At 39.0% G+C, this 17,229-nt stretch overlaps 1 protein-coding gene across 1 annotated transcript in view; it reads left to right on the top strand.

The window, feature by feature from the left end:
- LOC133519325 (kinesin-like protein KIF21A) overlaps nt 1–17,229 on the top strand; it is a 128,283-nt gene that overhangs the window by 103,873 nt on the left and 7,181 nt on the right. Inside the window, exons 20-29 of the mRNA XM_061853365.1 lie at nt 1,294–1,443; nt 2,908–3,012; nt 9,616–9,748; nt 10,457–10,571; nt 10,947–11,133; nt 11,584–11,721; nt 11,836–11,981; nt 12,346–12,494; nt 12,709–12,923; nt 14,489–14,544. Coding sequence (XP_061709349.1) covers nt 1,294–1,443; nt 2,908–3,012; nt 9,616–9,748; nt 10,457–10,571; nt 10,947–11,133; nt 11,584–11,721; nt 11,836–11,981; nt 12,346–12,494; nt 12,709–12,923; nt 14,489–14,531 — 1,381 coding nt within the window. The 3' untranslated portion in view covers nt 14,532–14,544. The remainder of the gene's footprint in view (nt 1–1,293; nt 1,444–2,907; nt 3,013–9,615; nt 9,749–10,456; nt 10,572–10,946; nt 11,134–11,583; nt 11,722–11,835; nt 11,982–12,345; nt 12,495–12,708; nt 12,924–14,488; nt 14,545–17,229) is intronic.

The following is a 17,229-nucleotide window of genomic DNA, read 5'->3' as shown; positions in this document are numbered from 1 at the left end:
TCTTTGTACCTGAGGAATTGGCCACCCTGTTTCCGCTTGCCCTCCTCAAGCTTAGAATAATAGATGCGCCTAGCCACACGCTGGTCGTTCATCCGTGAAACGTGACCGCACCAACGAAGCTGACGTCGCATGAGGTATACCTCGATACCACCCACATTTGCTCTACGCAGCACTTCGGTATTCCGAACACGATCAGATCCGATGATCTTCAGTATTTTGCGTAGGAATCGGTCCAGCATGCGAATATGGCGGCGATAAACGGTCCACGTTTCAGCGGAGTATAGAAGGTTAGGCAGCACGACTGCCATATAAACGGATATCTTAGTGGCCAGTTTTAAGTCGTGTGAGCTGAGAACCTTGTGGTCTAACTTGCCAAAAGCTGCAGCCGCAGCCCCGATCCTGCTGTTAATTTCAGCATCAAGGTCGCACTTGGATGTTAACGTGCTCCCCAGGTAGCGGAACTTGTCTACCTGCTTCAGCTGGTCCTCACCGAGTCTAACGACCAGTGTCTGTTATGGTGCACGTATAGCATATATATGCAGCTCGTGTATACGAAGAGTTAGCTATCCATTCGCAACTGACGCGCTAGCGAAGCATTCGCTGGATCTGAACACACCGTTTTTAATTGTACAACACTATAATTTGTCAAAACGTCCACAGAAGTAGTTGGGTTTGTCCCATAGCGGCTTGGCGTTACACTCACAGGCAACAAACATTTGAGAAGCCTCATTTTCTTAAAATCATTTTATTCTACTCGTTTGGTTGAATTAAGATTTCGTGAATCGTGAACTTAATTTGAATTGAAAACTAAACTTTAATATTCATTTCGATACGCTGTAGTTTTTTTTTTTAATTATAAAGCCCTTTGTCTGAACATGATTGTTGCTTTATTGATTTAAAAAAAAAGCAACGCTGTATTTAACGATTTAAAAAAATATCAATCATGTGCCACCGCGCTCCCATAGAAAAGACTAAACAGGCGGGCGGCGGACTTCGCGCGTTTATGTCTTTAATAGAACATTTTTGCTTACTGAGATTCTTACCAATTTTCATTAATTATTTAGGTTTTATAGTAAAAGAAGTATTATTTTAGATGGCTCGTAGAAAAACTATTGTATACAATAGTAATATAATCAAGATTTTCAATCTCGTACCTTACTTAGGCAACTCGGCAAGCTTCGTTACACACAACACAGTACTCGATTGAAAAGCTCTCTATTATACCACGAATGTATAAACTACTAATGCAATGTAGAATCGGAAACAAATTAAAATTATTCCTTTTTATAACAGAGTCCGTCGAGGATCCGTGCGACTTCGAGACCTTGGCGTGTATGGCAGCGAAAACACGGAAGTCGACGTCATGACACAATCATTATACGAACCTGTCTCCCCAAAGCCAATACCTCTTAGTCGCGTGCCCAGTGCGCCGGGCAGCTTAAGGTAAATTACACCTTATGTATACTACTATAGAGTTGATTATACCGTACTAGACCTAGGCGTGTATTGCAGCGAAAACACAGAAGCCGACGTCATGACACAATCATTATACGAACCCGTCTCCCCAAAGCCAAGTCGCGTCCTTAGTGTGCTAGGCAGCTTAAGGTAAATTACACCTTGTGTATAGCTCTGTAAAGTTGAGATTAAAACGTCACAATATATTCTTCGATCGAGCTATGAGGGCCAGTTGTATATTCAGTGCGCTGCTCAAGGTAAATAACACCTCATGTGTTCTAATATAGAGTTGAATATACAAATACTAGATCTGGGCATGTACGGCAGTGACAACACAGAAGACATCATGACACAATCATTATACGAGCCTGTGTCACCCAAGCCCATAAGTACCGCTTAGTTGCGTACCCAGTACGATGGGTAGCTTGAGGTAAATTACACCGTATGTTTAGTACTATAAGGTTGAATATTTAATGTCACTCAAGCCCAAACCACATGGTGGGCCTGGCAATTAAATGTAAATTACACCTTATTTATAGCTGTTTAGAAACGAGTTTATTTCGTCATAATACTATCATTGATCAACGTACAAGGCTCAGTCTCGTATCCAGTGCTCCGGGCAGCTTAACGTAAATAACACCTTATTAGCACGAAAATAGAGTCAATTATTAAACGTCATATACTTCTAGACCATACGCGTTAGCTACTTTCCTAATGTATCAAGCAGATTAGGGTAAGTTGCACCTTATTTGTAGGTCTGTAAAGTCAAGTTTAGAATATCACAATGACCACATTGATCGAGTTGTAAGGCTCAGTACTCAGTAGGATACCTATTGTTCAAGGCTGTTTAAAACAATTGAAAATTAATCTTATATGTACGACTGTAGAGTCGAATATTCAACGTCAGCACATATACATTGAACGAAAGTTTTATAAAACCATTGTTTTTGTAAAAAAGTCATAAAATGTATAATACTCGTTTGACCCGAGGGATGGCAGGTAGAGAATGTCCTCTGGTATTAAGTTCGCTTTTTGTACAGTTTTTTTTTTTTCAGTGCTATAGAATTTGTTAAATCAATATCAATGTTAAGGAAAAGTATCATAATAATTGAATAAAATTTCACACAGCGATACCACTGAAACTACTGCAAGTGACTCGCGGCCCAAGCGTGCCAGTTTAAGGTAAACTGTATCTTCATGTCAATAGATTTAGGGCTGAAATCTCAATGTGTTCACTTCTGTCTTTTGTGTATATTTTCAAGCCACGTAGTATATGACAATGGTGTTGTCCAAGATTACACACACAGGCATAATCGTCCTAGTATTCTTCTAAAATATTTGTTAGTACATGATACACAGTGTTTAAAATAAGACCACAATTTCAAGCGTATACGTTCCACTTTCGAATAAAATGTTCTCTGTCCACATCTGTGACGTCACGCACGTTTCCAGAGGACTGCAGCCAATCGCATCGCCGCTCACATCACGCAGGGCCCCGCCTCCTGAGAGCCCTCGGCCAATCAGGAGACAGCACAGCTTGGCCAAGCCGGCGTCATTGTACGTATCGTATTTTTTATTGTAACCTTCGTAGCACAGTTTTGTTATGGAACTGCAGTATCTGTTTTTATTCGCTGTGTGGTTTTTATTTATTATTTTAATTCGTTCATATCATACGACGCATAAAGTAGAACAAAATATTGTGTCTTCTAATTTGACAGCTGCTTAGGTGGCACAGTAAGGCCCCGTACACTTAAACGAGGTCGTCAAGCGCTTATGTTTGACAATTCATTTACTACAGATAGCATATCTCAGCAATGCAGCAAAAATATATTTTTTAGTTTTACTATTATTTTGTCTATTGGACGATGAACGTATAGAAATTACGCATTTTATTAGAGTTAGACTAAGCTAACTTGGCATACGGTTGATAGCCTACGCTGTGAAAGTGTTATTTTAAGCTTCTATGAAATTATCTCGTTTAAATAACCCTTGCATAGTCTGGGCTATCGAAATCGCTGCTAACTTAGCTTAGTCTAACTCTATATATGATGTCAATTTTGTTTCTTTTTGCAGTTCTCTAAAAATTGTGCTACGAAATGTACAATTCATAAAATAAAACTATATCCACTTTGCCAACTGCCACGCCAAACATTCAGTACCATTGTCAACGCCTGACCATTCTTAAACCTTATTGCAAAGGAATAAAGTCTACTATTGTTAAATTACGTGTTTTGCTGTTGCAAGTTACAATGTTGGGCAAAGTGCGAATAGGGCTTGAAATATATTGCTATTTTATATATTGCTTGGTAATTTTTGCAGATTTTTTAAGTACTTTGTGTAAAGAATTTAAAACGATATTATAGTATTGTACTTGTTTTAATAATACAAATAAAATAACAAAATACAACACAAGAAGCAAATAAAGAGACAAAAAAAAACGTGTTTTTACGGTCGAAGTTTTGTAGTATAATCTGACGTAACATAACTAAATAAGGAGTATTACTGCAATGTTGTGACGCCAGACCTTTCACACCTTATACATACTGTGCCTTAAACTGTATTTTTGACAAGTTTTCACAGATAATAAAATATGACATTGATGCATCAAGGCGGTTTGTTTACAATGGGCCTACCGGGAAACGCGAAATTGTGTTATCTGCCTCTTCATCGCTCGAATATGCAAGAGTGATAGAGAGGTTAGATAACGAAATTCCGATTTTCGTGTTTCGCGGTAGACCCTCAGATTGTGATGGATTGTGGTAGTGGCGCCCCCTACGCAGAGTTTCGCGTAATACTCCCTATTGTGAGACCTTAACTTGACAATCTTGCTACCGCATAATAAACAATTTGACAAATTTTGAGTATAACATTCACTTTCTGACATTACGAGTAAACGACGACTTTCTGACGTTTTTCGATACGAAAAATGTGCCAAAAATATGTATACATTACATTAATATATAGGCAATCGAGTCGTGTATACATATTTTTGGCACCTTCTTCGCATCGATATTTTCAGACGTGACCGTACGTGTCATTCACGAAGACGCGAGCCTTAAAGGTTAGATTTGACAAATCTGCGCGTCATCGTGGATGACACGAACCACGAATAACAGGTCTTAATTACCTGTTTTTACTGCGGAAGTTACCAAGTTTGTATATAATGTGTACCTATATAGTATGCATGTTAGTCTTGGAACCTGTGTGCATGGTACACTGCTTGGGTATATGTGCTATGTAATGTAGTATGGTTGTCTATTTCTACATATGCCTGTTATGTTTTTATGTCAAGAATTTTTAAAACATTAACATTTCTTTTATCATATTTACTGCAGGATAATACATATTACTTTGACGACCGGTCTGGCCTAGTGGGTAGTGACCCTGCCTACGAAGCCGATGGCCCCGGGTTCAAATCCTGGTAAGGGCATTTATTCGTGTGATGAGCATGGATATTTGTTCCTGAGTCATGGGTGTTTTCTATGTATTTAAGTATTTATAAATATTTATATATTATATATATCGTTGTCTAAGTACCCTCAACACAAGCCTTATTGAGCTTACTGTGGGACTTAGTCAATTTGTGTAATAATGTCCTATAATATTTATTTATTTATTACTCGTATGTTACTTATGAGCATTAATATATCAATAAAATAGCTTTAGCTGCAAATAATACATAGATACGTAAATCTATGCAAAACAGTCGTCAGCGGCGGTATTATGGTTGCATTTTTATCACTTGTCATGTCATGCGTCACTTTCGCACTTACATAATAGTAAGAAAGTGACAGGCATGATGACAGATGATAAAAACTGACCATCGTAGCCCTACTGAAGCGTTATTATTGGAATGTACTTCTGGGTATTACAGTCGACAGTTAGAAAGATATTTCTCACCTGGAATAGAAAGGATTTGAGCCATTTCATTTAAAGTTGTACACAATTTCTTTATTTGTTTATTCTTATGTTATTTCTAGTCAAAATTTCGAGCTCTTTCGATCCAATTTTTTTTTTAATGTCTTAAAATATCCATATCTACATTTTTGTTCTTTCCATTCCGTAACCGTCATGCAAAGTCTACGAAAAATGGTAACGGAATTGATGCATCTTTTTTCTTCTATTTGAATCTGCTCGTAATTTTAAGTAGAAATAAAATAACATAAAAACTTCCAAATTAAATAAAGTGATGTGTACAAACTTAACACGTTTATAAGTCTTAAGGGTGTCAGAAATTATGCAAAATTGAACCCTATCACTTTGAAATCAAGTTCAAAATCTGCTGGGAAATATATTCCCTCTCCTAAAGGCTGAAATAAATTGTCCCCTTCGAGCAACACCGGCTTCCGACACGTCGGAAGGGAGGAGCCCAAGCGATATCTTCCCGTACAAATGATTCTGCCATTTTTTGCGGGGGGAAACGTGCACATATTCGCACTTCTCACTCACCACATACAAAATCCAATCTGCAATGACGACACAGATACATGGAATATGACACACCTCAACGACATATCTTGCACACCTCGATCTCTTTTTGTGTACGGACGAGTCACAACACGCACCGCGCTATGCCCAGTTGGGCATGTACTTCCGCAGAGGGGAAACAGGGCGAATGCCGACTCCCTTCCCGGTGTTGCTCGACGATTGCCCCACTTAGGAGGTAATGTTTTAAATGTTGCAAAAACGAATGACATGAATACATAACTGGCGAATAGTGTTCATATGCACTTAAGGATTACACTTTTCTAAGCCGCTCAAGGTAGTCGAAAAAGATGCTAGAAGTAAAATAGTACATTACGATACGAGTGCGAAAAATAGGAAATTCGAAACGAGTGGCGATAAATTAAAACACGACCGAAGGGAGTGTTTTAAATCGACACGAGTTGCGAATTACCTATTCGCACATGTATCGTACAACGTTTTACAGTACATATGGCCCTTTAAATGTTCGACACAGTAACATAATATGCTACTTCTCGCACTAGTGCTATAAAGTAGCCCCATATGTACTGTAAAAATATATTTTACTCTTAAAGTAGAAAAGTGTTTAGGTATACCCTAACAACAACGAAAACTGCCGAATTATAAGAATACACGTAGTTTTAGATTCGAAGGAATAAACTTTAGAAGATTTTCTATTCTGTATTTATTATAAATAATTTAACTGAATTATGAGAACGTTTTTTTTTCGAGAGTAATTATTGGTCTGTTTTCGCATGTCAAATACCTCAGCACTTTCGCTTGAACCGTGGTTTGGGTTACAATACAAAATATCACGATCGTGCGATCAACAATTTAAGAAACAGACGGTCTAAGTTTCTAAGTTTTCTTCTATATTTATAAAAATATATTGTGTATATAAATATACCCAACATACTTTGAACGCACGATCGTATGTTACCGTGGTGGTCGGGTAAACTGGGTGAAGTGGGCCGGGGCTCAAGCGTGTGCTTGCTTGCAGCCTGCTGACCGACCTGAACATAGTGGAGGACTGAGGACCGGCACAGAGGACGCACGTAGCAAAATGTACATATATGTTAACCGCGCTGCTTGACGTTGCTTGCACACTTATGTCCATTTGGTGTAAAAGTATTCGCTTAACCACTCAACTAGTCCGTGATTATTTACCTACTAAAGTCGACAAGCCGCTAATAATCGTTTGTCCCTTTCCGACGCATTGGTATGATGGAAAGGGACAAACGATTATTAGCGGCTTGTCAACTTTAGTCGACGTTTATGAATAAGGGGGCTAATACGTAGTGTAGGGTCCACATATTATAATTTATAATAAATGGTGGGTGGGTATAATAAAAAATATTTTGACTCAAATATCTTTTCAAGGTACAAAGTAATTTTTTCATCTTTTTACTAGTATGGGGGAGAGGGGTTTGTATAGTATAAAATAGATTATAACAATTTTTACTAGTTTAAAAAAAGAATAAAGGTAATTTAGGTTTCTAAAAACAATTAGTAAAGACTGGGACATAAGGCACCGTAAGAAGAGGCCACGCATACAACGGCATGTTGTACATGACACTGTCTGTGTCATAATAAATATACAATTCTTATCTCCATCCTTTTTACCCATATATGAGGGTGATTTGCTTATCTTTCGCCTTTCGAAGTAGGCTACAGGTAGGGTAAGTTTTTATTACCCAAAATAATATGGGAACCAGTGTCGTGTGCAGGCAACGTAACTTGCAGATATGTTAATATTAGTCTTACTAATCAACCCAAATGAGAATTGTATAGCTTGAAGCGTAAATATTGCATTTTCTTTGTTTTAATATAGTTTAATAGCCAATTGCCATCTACGCCTGCTAGAATTAAGTACTAAAAGCTTTAACTTTTCAATTATTTTCGCTGTAAAACTTTTTTAGGTGACAATTAGATAATTATCTAGTGTAAATAATAATTACATTTTTTTTTAAATTTCATATTAAATCATGTCCATATATCGTTTACTTAAAAGTTCTAATATATTTAATTGAGATCGATAATGACAAGATTGTACAAAAAACTCACTCGAATTATAATGATTTAACATAAGAATTAGCTAACTAAGCTAACATTATTATTGAGGTCCTTGAGAAACCTATTTATCTTAGCTTGATTCATTTAGTAGCAACGCAATGGCTATTCTTTTTTTTGTTTCGAAATACATTTTTGTTTCAATACTCATTATTTATTTTGATAAACACGATTATCTATCGTAAGTTTCACGATACGTCGTGAAAGTTATTTGACTAATGTTAAACTGTCGTCTTCTCTTCTTACATATACTTGTTAGATAAAGTCGATGGCGTAGATTGTATTGGAAATTTAAGCTAGCTACACACCACAACCTCCACAACGATTTATCGTACGGAATCGTATAGATTTAACTGTGTAGTTCTTTTGCGTAGTCTTGTGAACGTGTGTAAGGCAAATCGTTGCTAAATTGTCGTAAAACTTGCAACTAATCGGTCGATCATCTATACAGAACGACGCAAAACTGTGCAAATTTACTGCACAATCGTTGTGGTATATAGCTGACTTTATAGAAGTATGTAACGTCACAATGTAACCCTAGCTTTAAAGAGGGAGCTATGTGTACTATAACTGTAGTAGGTATGTATATATATAGACATTAATAAACAGTTGAAGTAAGCTTGTTTTTGTTTGCATATCGCATGGCGCACCCTTGCATGCTTGGTTTTGTACCTTAATGTTATAGACTGAGAGGCGATATTTGGATACTTGGAATTTGTGTACATTTTAAAGAGTTGTAATTCACAGTTTGTGTTTAAATAGCACAATTTTTGTATTATAATTGAGAAATTCAGTTCTTAGATTGTTTTCATGCACATAGCGTAGCGCGTATATTTCTTACTTGGATAATATGTGTATTAATTAGGTATATTTTGTTAAATAAATAAGACGTTTCTAATTCTATGAGTATATCATAAGTTAACAAAACATTATACTCATTGTAGTTTTCGCCTATATTATAATCACGTAGAATTAGTCCGGGGGTAAGTCATTTATGTTTTTTTTTGTGAAATCATATCATGTGTGTTGCTTTTGTTACCAACATAGCTACATAATGTCATACCTGTAATGTTTTGGTGTTCATTCCCATGTTTTAATAAACTTGTCAGATTTACGGCTTAGGTCCATAAAACACTTATTACTTCAGAATAAATTAAATCATATTTGGCATATAATCAATTCGTAATAATTTCAGTTTCATTCCTTGGGTATAATAATGACATTTGATACATCATCGAAGCAGGGTTTATACATCTACATCCCATACATTAGATATAATATACGGTTAATCAATTATTTACATATTTCGCCACAATCGTTATTATTGAAGTTACTCGTATTCTTCGACTTTTGTCCTTTAAGTAAACTTCATATATGTTATCTATGCTTCTAATTTTGGTTGTCAAAAATATCATACTGTAAAGGCTTAGTAATACAAATACTGCATTCCTAAGAATAAAGAGATCTACAGACTAAACAACTTATTGAATACTATACTTAGAATCAGATGAGACATGACCATAAAACGGTGAGCAGATCATACGTTTTTCTGTAGATCCCTTTAAGCCCGTGTTCATGTTTACATACCCCATTTTGCTTGCTTCCCTAACGCTTCGACTAACACAGAGAGGCGAGCGGCGACACACCGCCCGCGTCGCCCGGCGCTGCGAGGCGAGCACGAGACGACGACGTGTTCCTGCGGCTTGCTCCGGCGTCAAATGAAGCTCCGATGGGAACAGTCAAGGAAATCGCGCCTAAGGTGAGCATCGAAAACCACTCGTATTTATTTCCATACTCAATTAGTACAGGTATAACAGTGGTGAGATATAAGTTGCTCGCGCCGCTTGCTGCTGTGAGACGGGCACGATACGACAACGTGTTTCTGTGACTGGCACCGGCGTCAAATGAAGCTCCGATGGGGACAGTCAGGGAGATCGCGCCTAAAGTAGGCGTTGAATACCACCCTTGTTCAGTTCGTATAGACGACGACGTTTTTTGCAACAAGTTTCAACAACAACGAGTTGTATTGACGCAAGCCCGATTTTGATAAGTATTTTTTGTCCATAAACCTCTGCATCTTTCGCTTTTATTAATCTTCTAGCATCAATCTCGTGTGTTGCTATGGCTACAATCAAGTTTAAATCAATATATCGTCCCATTCATTGCAAATATTTTAAAATTAAATATAGAAGAAACCCTTGGCATTTTCTATTTATTTTAGAGAAAAATCTAATTAACATTTTCGCATAAGCCGGAATTTTTATTATTATTTAAATTGCAAATTCGTGAATTTCGGACTGTTGGGATGATATGACATTCTGTAAATTTAACACGTGACTATTTCTGCGACTGCCATGTGCCATGTGTGGCCTCATAGCCTAGGTCCCACAACAAAAGCCTTCTTGAGCTTACCGTGGGACTAAGTCAATTTGTGTCCTATAATTTTTTAACATCCCATTTTTCACAGCGGGTCAGTGGTGGTACTGGCGCATGGTTACAATGCACGCACATAGCGGAGGGCCACGCGGGCGCCGCGCTGTCGTTGGCTGTGGCGCCGGATATTCTGTACAGCGGAGGCGTTGGTATGTGTTATACTTATATTTGCCGTGTTTCATTTTTAATCGAAAGCTATTCATTGTTAGTAAATAATTTGAAATAGACCTTATTGACGTCTGATTCTGATTTTTTGTGTGAAATGTCATTCATATAAGTGTGAAAGAAGTGTAAGATTTGCTGTTTTACGAACAGCTAGTAGAGACAAAAAGTTGTTGATTGTAGAAAAAGTAAGAACCAGTTGCGCCAACAGTAATTGACGGACTGATCAAGGTCAGTCAGCAGAACTATGAAATTGTTTATACGTACAAAGAAATAGGGAACGTCTTAGCGGTGATTAGTTTGTGCATCCGAACCTAAGAGAAAATGATGGCTTAAGTTTGACATTAATGCAATATTGCCAGATCGCACAATCCGCGGCTGGGATCTACGCTGCGGCGTGGAATCCTGGCGCGGCTGGTGCGGCGGCGGCGTCAGTGCTCTAGCAGCCGGGGCTGAGAGCGGAGGTGACTCGCGGCTTGTGCTAGGGGCGGCCGGTGCCGCCGTAAGACTATTTGACACCAGGACACGGACTCCTGTGCATACGCTGTGGTGAGTCATGTGATATGTAGCCACTGAGTCAACGTTGCCAGGTCGGACAATCTGTGGCTAGGATCTTCGCTGCAGCGTGAAATCCTGGCGCGGCTGGTGCGGCGGCGGGGTCAGAGGCTGAGAGCGGTGTACTAAATGTACTAAAATATGAGGTTATTGTCACATTGTAATGAAAACGCAGCTATTTTTCAGGTAAAGTTAGCTCTTGGAGTGTTACTATATATTAGAAACCTATATGCGACATTAGTAGCCATTGCATTTCAAGCAGTTGAAAATAAATAAACATATTGTCGAGCTATTTTGTCAACTTTTTAACTTAAATGCGTAACCTAAGGATCTTATTTAATTTATTGACTTGAATTCCTGTATTTGAATTTCTATGTACAAGTATAATTGTATATCTTAGTATACGTTCAGAGCTCTCATTAACACAAATCATTAATAAAACAGGTCATCAGGAGCAGTAGGAGCAGTGCCAGCAGCGAGAGGAGTAGCGGGCGAGGTGGCCATCACCGCTCTTGGTCTAGCATCACCTCGACGTCTTTATACAGCCGCTGGTGATAAGCTTCGATTGTGGGATCTGCGCATGTAAGTCCAAAAGCCTATAAACAACCTTTTCTTTTTATTATACTCAAAATATAACAGCTTCTAAATCAATCGCGTCCACCTTTCAGCATTTGGAGTGATGTTTTTTCTTTGCAGGATGGAGTGCGTGTGCAAACTCTGGAGCGGTCACGCGGCCGCCGTTATGTGCTTAGCGCTAGGCCGAGCGCCTGCCGGGGACCTAGTAGCGACCGGCTCTAAGGACCACTATGTGCGGACCTTGGATATGTGTCCGCAAGACACAGGTATGTTGTATAACAACTATACATAGTTAGAAAGAGACTCATGGCGTTTTTCGTTGTTTTTAGAAAAACAGTTGAAATTTTAACTAAACTGTTTATGAACATTTCTCTTCGTTAAATTATATAATATTGATATTTTTTATGCTCGATACATAGATAGATATGTTATTTCTATATAAAAACGCAGGTTGTAGAAGCGGGATAAAACAACATAAAATTTATTATGCCGTCATGTGACAAATTAGAGAAACGTTGGGGCGAAAATTTGATCTCCTAAAAGTAAAAAAACTTTCAATATTTATGTTTTAGAAACAGGAGAAGAAAAGGTTGGACATTTTATTAATTTGTTTCTTATTTAATCGCTCAGGAGGCTGGGAGGCATGTAACCGACGTCTACTAGAGCCGCCACATTACGACGGCGTGCAAGCCCTAGCGCTCTCGGGCTCCGCCCTGTTCAGCGCGTCTCGCGACTCCAGCCTCAAACGATGGAGTCTCACTGACAACACGCTCACACACGTAAGTAACCTGTTGACAGCTTGACTAAACTACTGATTCTCGCCTTCTTGATAGAGGGAGCTCGAAGCCAAAGCGAGTCTCCATTTCAGCTTGGGAAAAAATGCTTTCTTATGCCCTGGTCTCATTTTTCAACCGATTTTCGTGAAACTACAATTCTCACAGCCACTATTATAAGATATACCTATCTGAAATGATCAACCTTTTCTGTTCCCAGACCGTGATGAACGCGCACAAAGGCTGGGTGACCGGCGTGGCCGTGGTGGGCGTGGAGGCCGACACGGGCGCGCTGGTGGCCTCGTGCGGCCGCGACGCCACGCTGCGGCTGTGGAGCGGCGCCCTGCGGCCCGCGGCGCCGCCGGCCGCCCTGCAGGACGCGCCGCACGCGTTGAAGGCTGGCCATCATGGCGATACGCTGTACACTGCCGGGAAGTAAGTATTATTGACCTAATCGTCCGCTAGATGTCACTGATTCGGGTGGCGCGAGGGCTACATCGCGCTAACGAAATGTTGACGTGGAATCCTTAAGCACTGAGTGAGTGGTTGTTTGTATGTCTTATTTGGAACTTTGGGAAGATTACACTAGTGTATCCTTTAATTAAAGATTGAAACTAGTAAGTAATTGAGTGGCCTTTGGAGCACCCGCTCCTATGGAGCGGAGCCCTATGGCCCGCAACGCCGCCTGCGTCCCTACAAGACTCGCCTGACGCGTTGAAGGCTGGCCATCATGGGTATACGCTGTACACTGCCGGGAAGTGAGTATTATTGACCTAATCGTTCGCTAGATGTCGCTGATTCGGGTGGCGCGAGGGCTACATCGCGCTAACGAAATGTCGACGTAGAATCGTTAAGCTAAAGTGTCTATTATGGCTCATTTACACGATGCCAGAACTCGCATGAGAGTTTTGTAACATTGCGGTATTTGATCGGTCAACCGAATTGGTTGTAATATAAATAATCCGCAATGTAATTAAAATCGCATGCGAGTGCGCGTGCAGTCTAAATCGCCCCTCATTGTACTGGTAACCATGGTAACTTCAGGTTTAACCGGTTAACCACGAGTGATTGGTGTAAGAGGCCTTTGGAGCACCCTGCTCCCATGTAGCGGAGCCCTACGTCCCGCAGCACCGTCCCTACCGAGACGCGCCTCATACGTTGAAGGCATACACATCATGATGACACTATCCGTCGGGGAAGTAATTTGACCCAATCGTTCGCTACATGGTGCTGTCCTCCTAGTATTTTACAATCGTTGAGTCATTCTCAGCTCTATCCTATCGTTAGAAATTAGTGGGAAGTTACTCATGACTATTTTATTTATCTTAACACGTTTGAAAACTCAAGCAGGTATTGTTTTTCTGAGATTAGGTAGAAGATAATTCTGACATTACTTATTAATGTTACTCGTACGTTTGATCACATCTCACCTTCATACGTACGTCTTTGGGTAGATCGTAAACTATTTCATGTCACTTCTAGGTATACAATATGTCATTACACAAACAGTCTAGAAGTCGTTACGAGCCCAACAAAGGATTAGAGACGCGTTAAATACTGCAAAATATAGTCGTAAATTTGACAGTTGAAATAAGTGACTTTTTGTATGGCGCTGTAAATTTCCTTATATGTGGATTGTCCAGTTTTAGCGCCTGACAATCTACTACGCATGAATTACACCCTCCAGTACCATATATATTACAATGGTTACAATATTTCGCAGTATAACTATGGCAGCATCTACCTGAAGTGCCACGCGTCTTCTCAGTGCGTGACCAGGTGACCACCACCCGCTACATCTGATTGATCATTATGAGTCTACTGGCTAAAGCCATAGAGTTGATAATTAATAAACATTCAACATAGTTCCGTCCCCTTTTATGGCGCCTCCGGTTAGGTTAGTTTCTCCGGACGAGCTCAGTTTAAAAACTGAAGACTATTTTATGCGTCTCTGTATGCCATCGTGCACGGCACGAGTATTAACGCTGAGTGTGTTGCAGCGGCGGCGACGTGCGCGTGTGGCGCGTGCTGCAGGATTCCTGAGACCCAGCACAAGGTTGGACCGAGTACCGACTGTTTTTCAAATAAAGAACTAAATGGAAAACCGTCTCGGGCGAGATTCATAGGGCTCTAGGAGACTGTTCTACCGGACAATTGAGCTAAAAATTTTCAAAAATTATTTTCCTGTGGACAATATAAAAGCATACGATTTTATACTTTGTATCTTTAGGTAAATTAATAAATAAATATTTTAGGACATTATATTACACAACTTGACTATGTCCCACAGTAAGCTCAATAAGGCTTGTGTTGTGGGTACTTAGACAACGATATATATAATATATCATACATATTTATAAATAATGAAATATATAGAAAACATCTATGACTAAAAACAGATATCCGAGCTCATCACACGATTAAATACCCTTACCAGGATTTGAACCCGGGATAGGCATATCCTGCCTTCATAGGCAGGGTCACTACCCACTACGCCAGACAGATCGTCAAAAATAAAAGTAAACAAACTGTACTATTGTTAATATACATCAAATAATGTAATAATAATTTCCATAATGTCAATATCCAGAGAGGAAAATGGGGACTACGTTTGTATGGAGAAGCGGCCGTCCCCTTTCCTCTTAAGGAGCCATTTGAGGGTAGATTTTGTTTACTTTTATTTAAATAACTAAAGATACAGAGTATGTTACAGGTTAGTTTATATTTTGAGGGTACAGTTTTTGTACTTACAAGCAAGAAAAATAAGATTTGAATTATAATGTTCACAGGAAACATATCGCTACCTCATACTAAAAGTTTTTGACCCAGATGATTACTCGATAGGTTATTCCATTTATCCTTTATTTAAAAAAAATGTTTCGTTAGTAGCTACCTGCCATCATGCTACCGCACCTCGAGCCTTGTTGCACAGATCTTATTGACGATGTTCGCTCAATATATTTCCTTTCCATATCAAAAATTACCTTAAAACAGCATATCTCTTATATGTGAAAAGTAGGGTTGTCGACATCGAGTGGTGGAGTCGACGCTTGTGCACTTTGGTTTGGCAATGTATCAATGTCATTCACCTGTCATAGTAAACGGAATCATGCTATAAATATAGGATCCACCCCACACTAGCGTCTTTTGGGCGTTAGCGTCTAGTCAACGTAGCGTTGCGTCAAACAGCAGCCATAGAGTTGACTAGACGCCGACGCTCGGGAGACGCTTGTGTGGGGCTGGCCTAAAAGATCAAGATTATTCCTTGATATTTATCAAAGCAAATTTGAAATCCACCTCGGATTGTCAAAGAAAACCTTGTACCCACAGTTAATTTACTGCCATCTTCTGACGCATGATTAAAACTTTTAGAACGCCATTTGACTTTGATACTTATCCTTTCACTGATATGTGTTTAATTTTTTAAATATCAAAAAGTGGCGCCATCTAATAAATCAAAAACCAAATCATGGCGGCATCGTTTCGAGCGATGGCACCGCAACCTTGAGATTATGCCCGGTAAGATGGCGCCACTTTTTGATATTTAACAAATTGAACGCATATCAGTGAAAGAATGAGGATCAAAGTCAAATGGCGTTCTAAAAGTTTTAATCATGTGTCGAAAGATGGCAGCCAATTTACTGTGGGTACAAAATTTTCTTTGATAATCCACCTCTATTTTAAATTCTCTTTGATATTTATACATGGTAGTACTCTTTAACGTTTTCCTGTGATTAACTATTAAATGTTGCAAAAAAAAGACCCAATCGTTTTTATTACATGTTACTTATTTTAGTCGAGTCGCTTAGTATCACGTATCGCCGCCGCTTCATCGCATATCACTGCAGGCAAAACTGCGCTTTATTACATTCCCCTACAGTATATTCTTTAGTAACTGTCGTAGTCACTAACATAGCTTTCGATGTATGTACTCACATCTCTAACTATACCGATTTTTTCTGAAGTCAAGAGTCCTACCAAGTTTTACCCATAAAAATCCTACGAAACTCAAATGATTTGTAACGGGTCACGAACGTATACATGTCCAATGAATTTCGACCCGTTTGCCAGTCAGAAATTTCGTTTAAAAAGCGGCCGTATTGTGGTGGTTTTAGGGTTCAAATCTGTGTACATGTAACAGGTTTTGGTAATGAAGGACGATCGACCACCTCGATGTAGGCGAGCGCTCATATTATTATATAGATTTTAACCTTAAAACCACCACGATACAGCCGCTTTTTAAACGACATTGTTGCTTTGGCACGCGCTCAACGCGGGAGCCCACTGCTCGCACAAAAGAAACAATGACTTTTGTTTAACAGATAAGGATCATAGGCGTAAAAATAATTTGAGTAAATTCATACTATATAATCGGTGTTAATCTATTGGCGTTTATTCCTTTCAATGTTATATGGTGTTGCTAATGAATCGTAGAATTAGCTTGGTCGGATTCTGATTAATCTATTTTATTAGTAGTATTCTAGCAGTTTATTAACCTGGAGTTAGGTGTATGTTGGTACTATTAATCACATTGTCAGCTTGTTTTTCTTTATATTTATTAATGAATTAGGTTTAAGTTTCAAGTAAGGTGTCGTGGATATCATGGCATTCATGACCTTTCTGTATCTGTCCAACCAACTATTTCCGTTTAAATAATATACGAATAGTCAACCTTCTACCTCGACAATTTTTTTTATGTATATTGCGCCTTTTTATGTCGGAAATTCTGGATATTGTTATC

This window comes from Cydia pomonella, chromosome 6 (assembly GCF_033807575.1).
Source record: "Cydia pomonella isolate Wapato2018A chromosome 6, ilCydPomo1, whole genome shotgun sequence".
Classification (NCBI taxonomy): Eukaryota; Metazoa; Arthropoda; class Insecta; order Lepidoptera; family Tortricidae; genus Cydia; species Cydia pomonella.
Note: the sequence above shows the minus strand (reverse complement) of the source record. Positions and strands in the feature narration are given on the sequence as shown.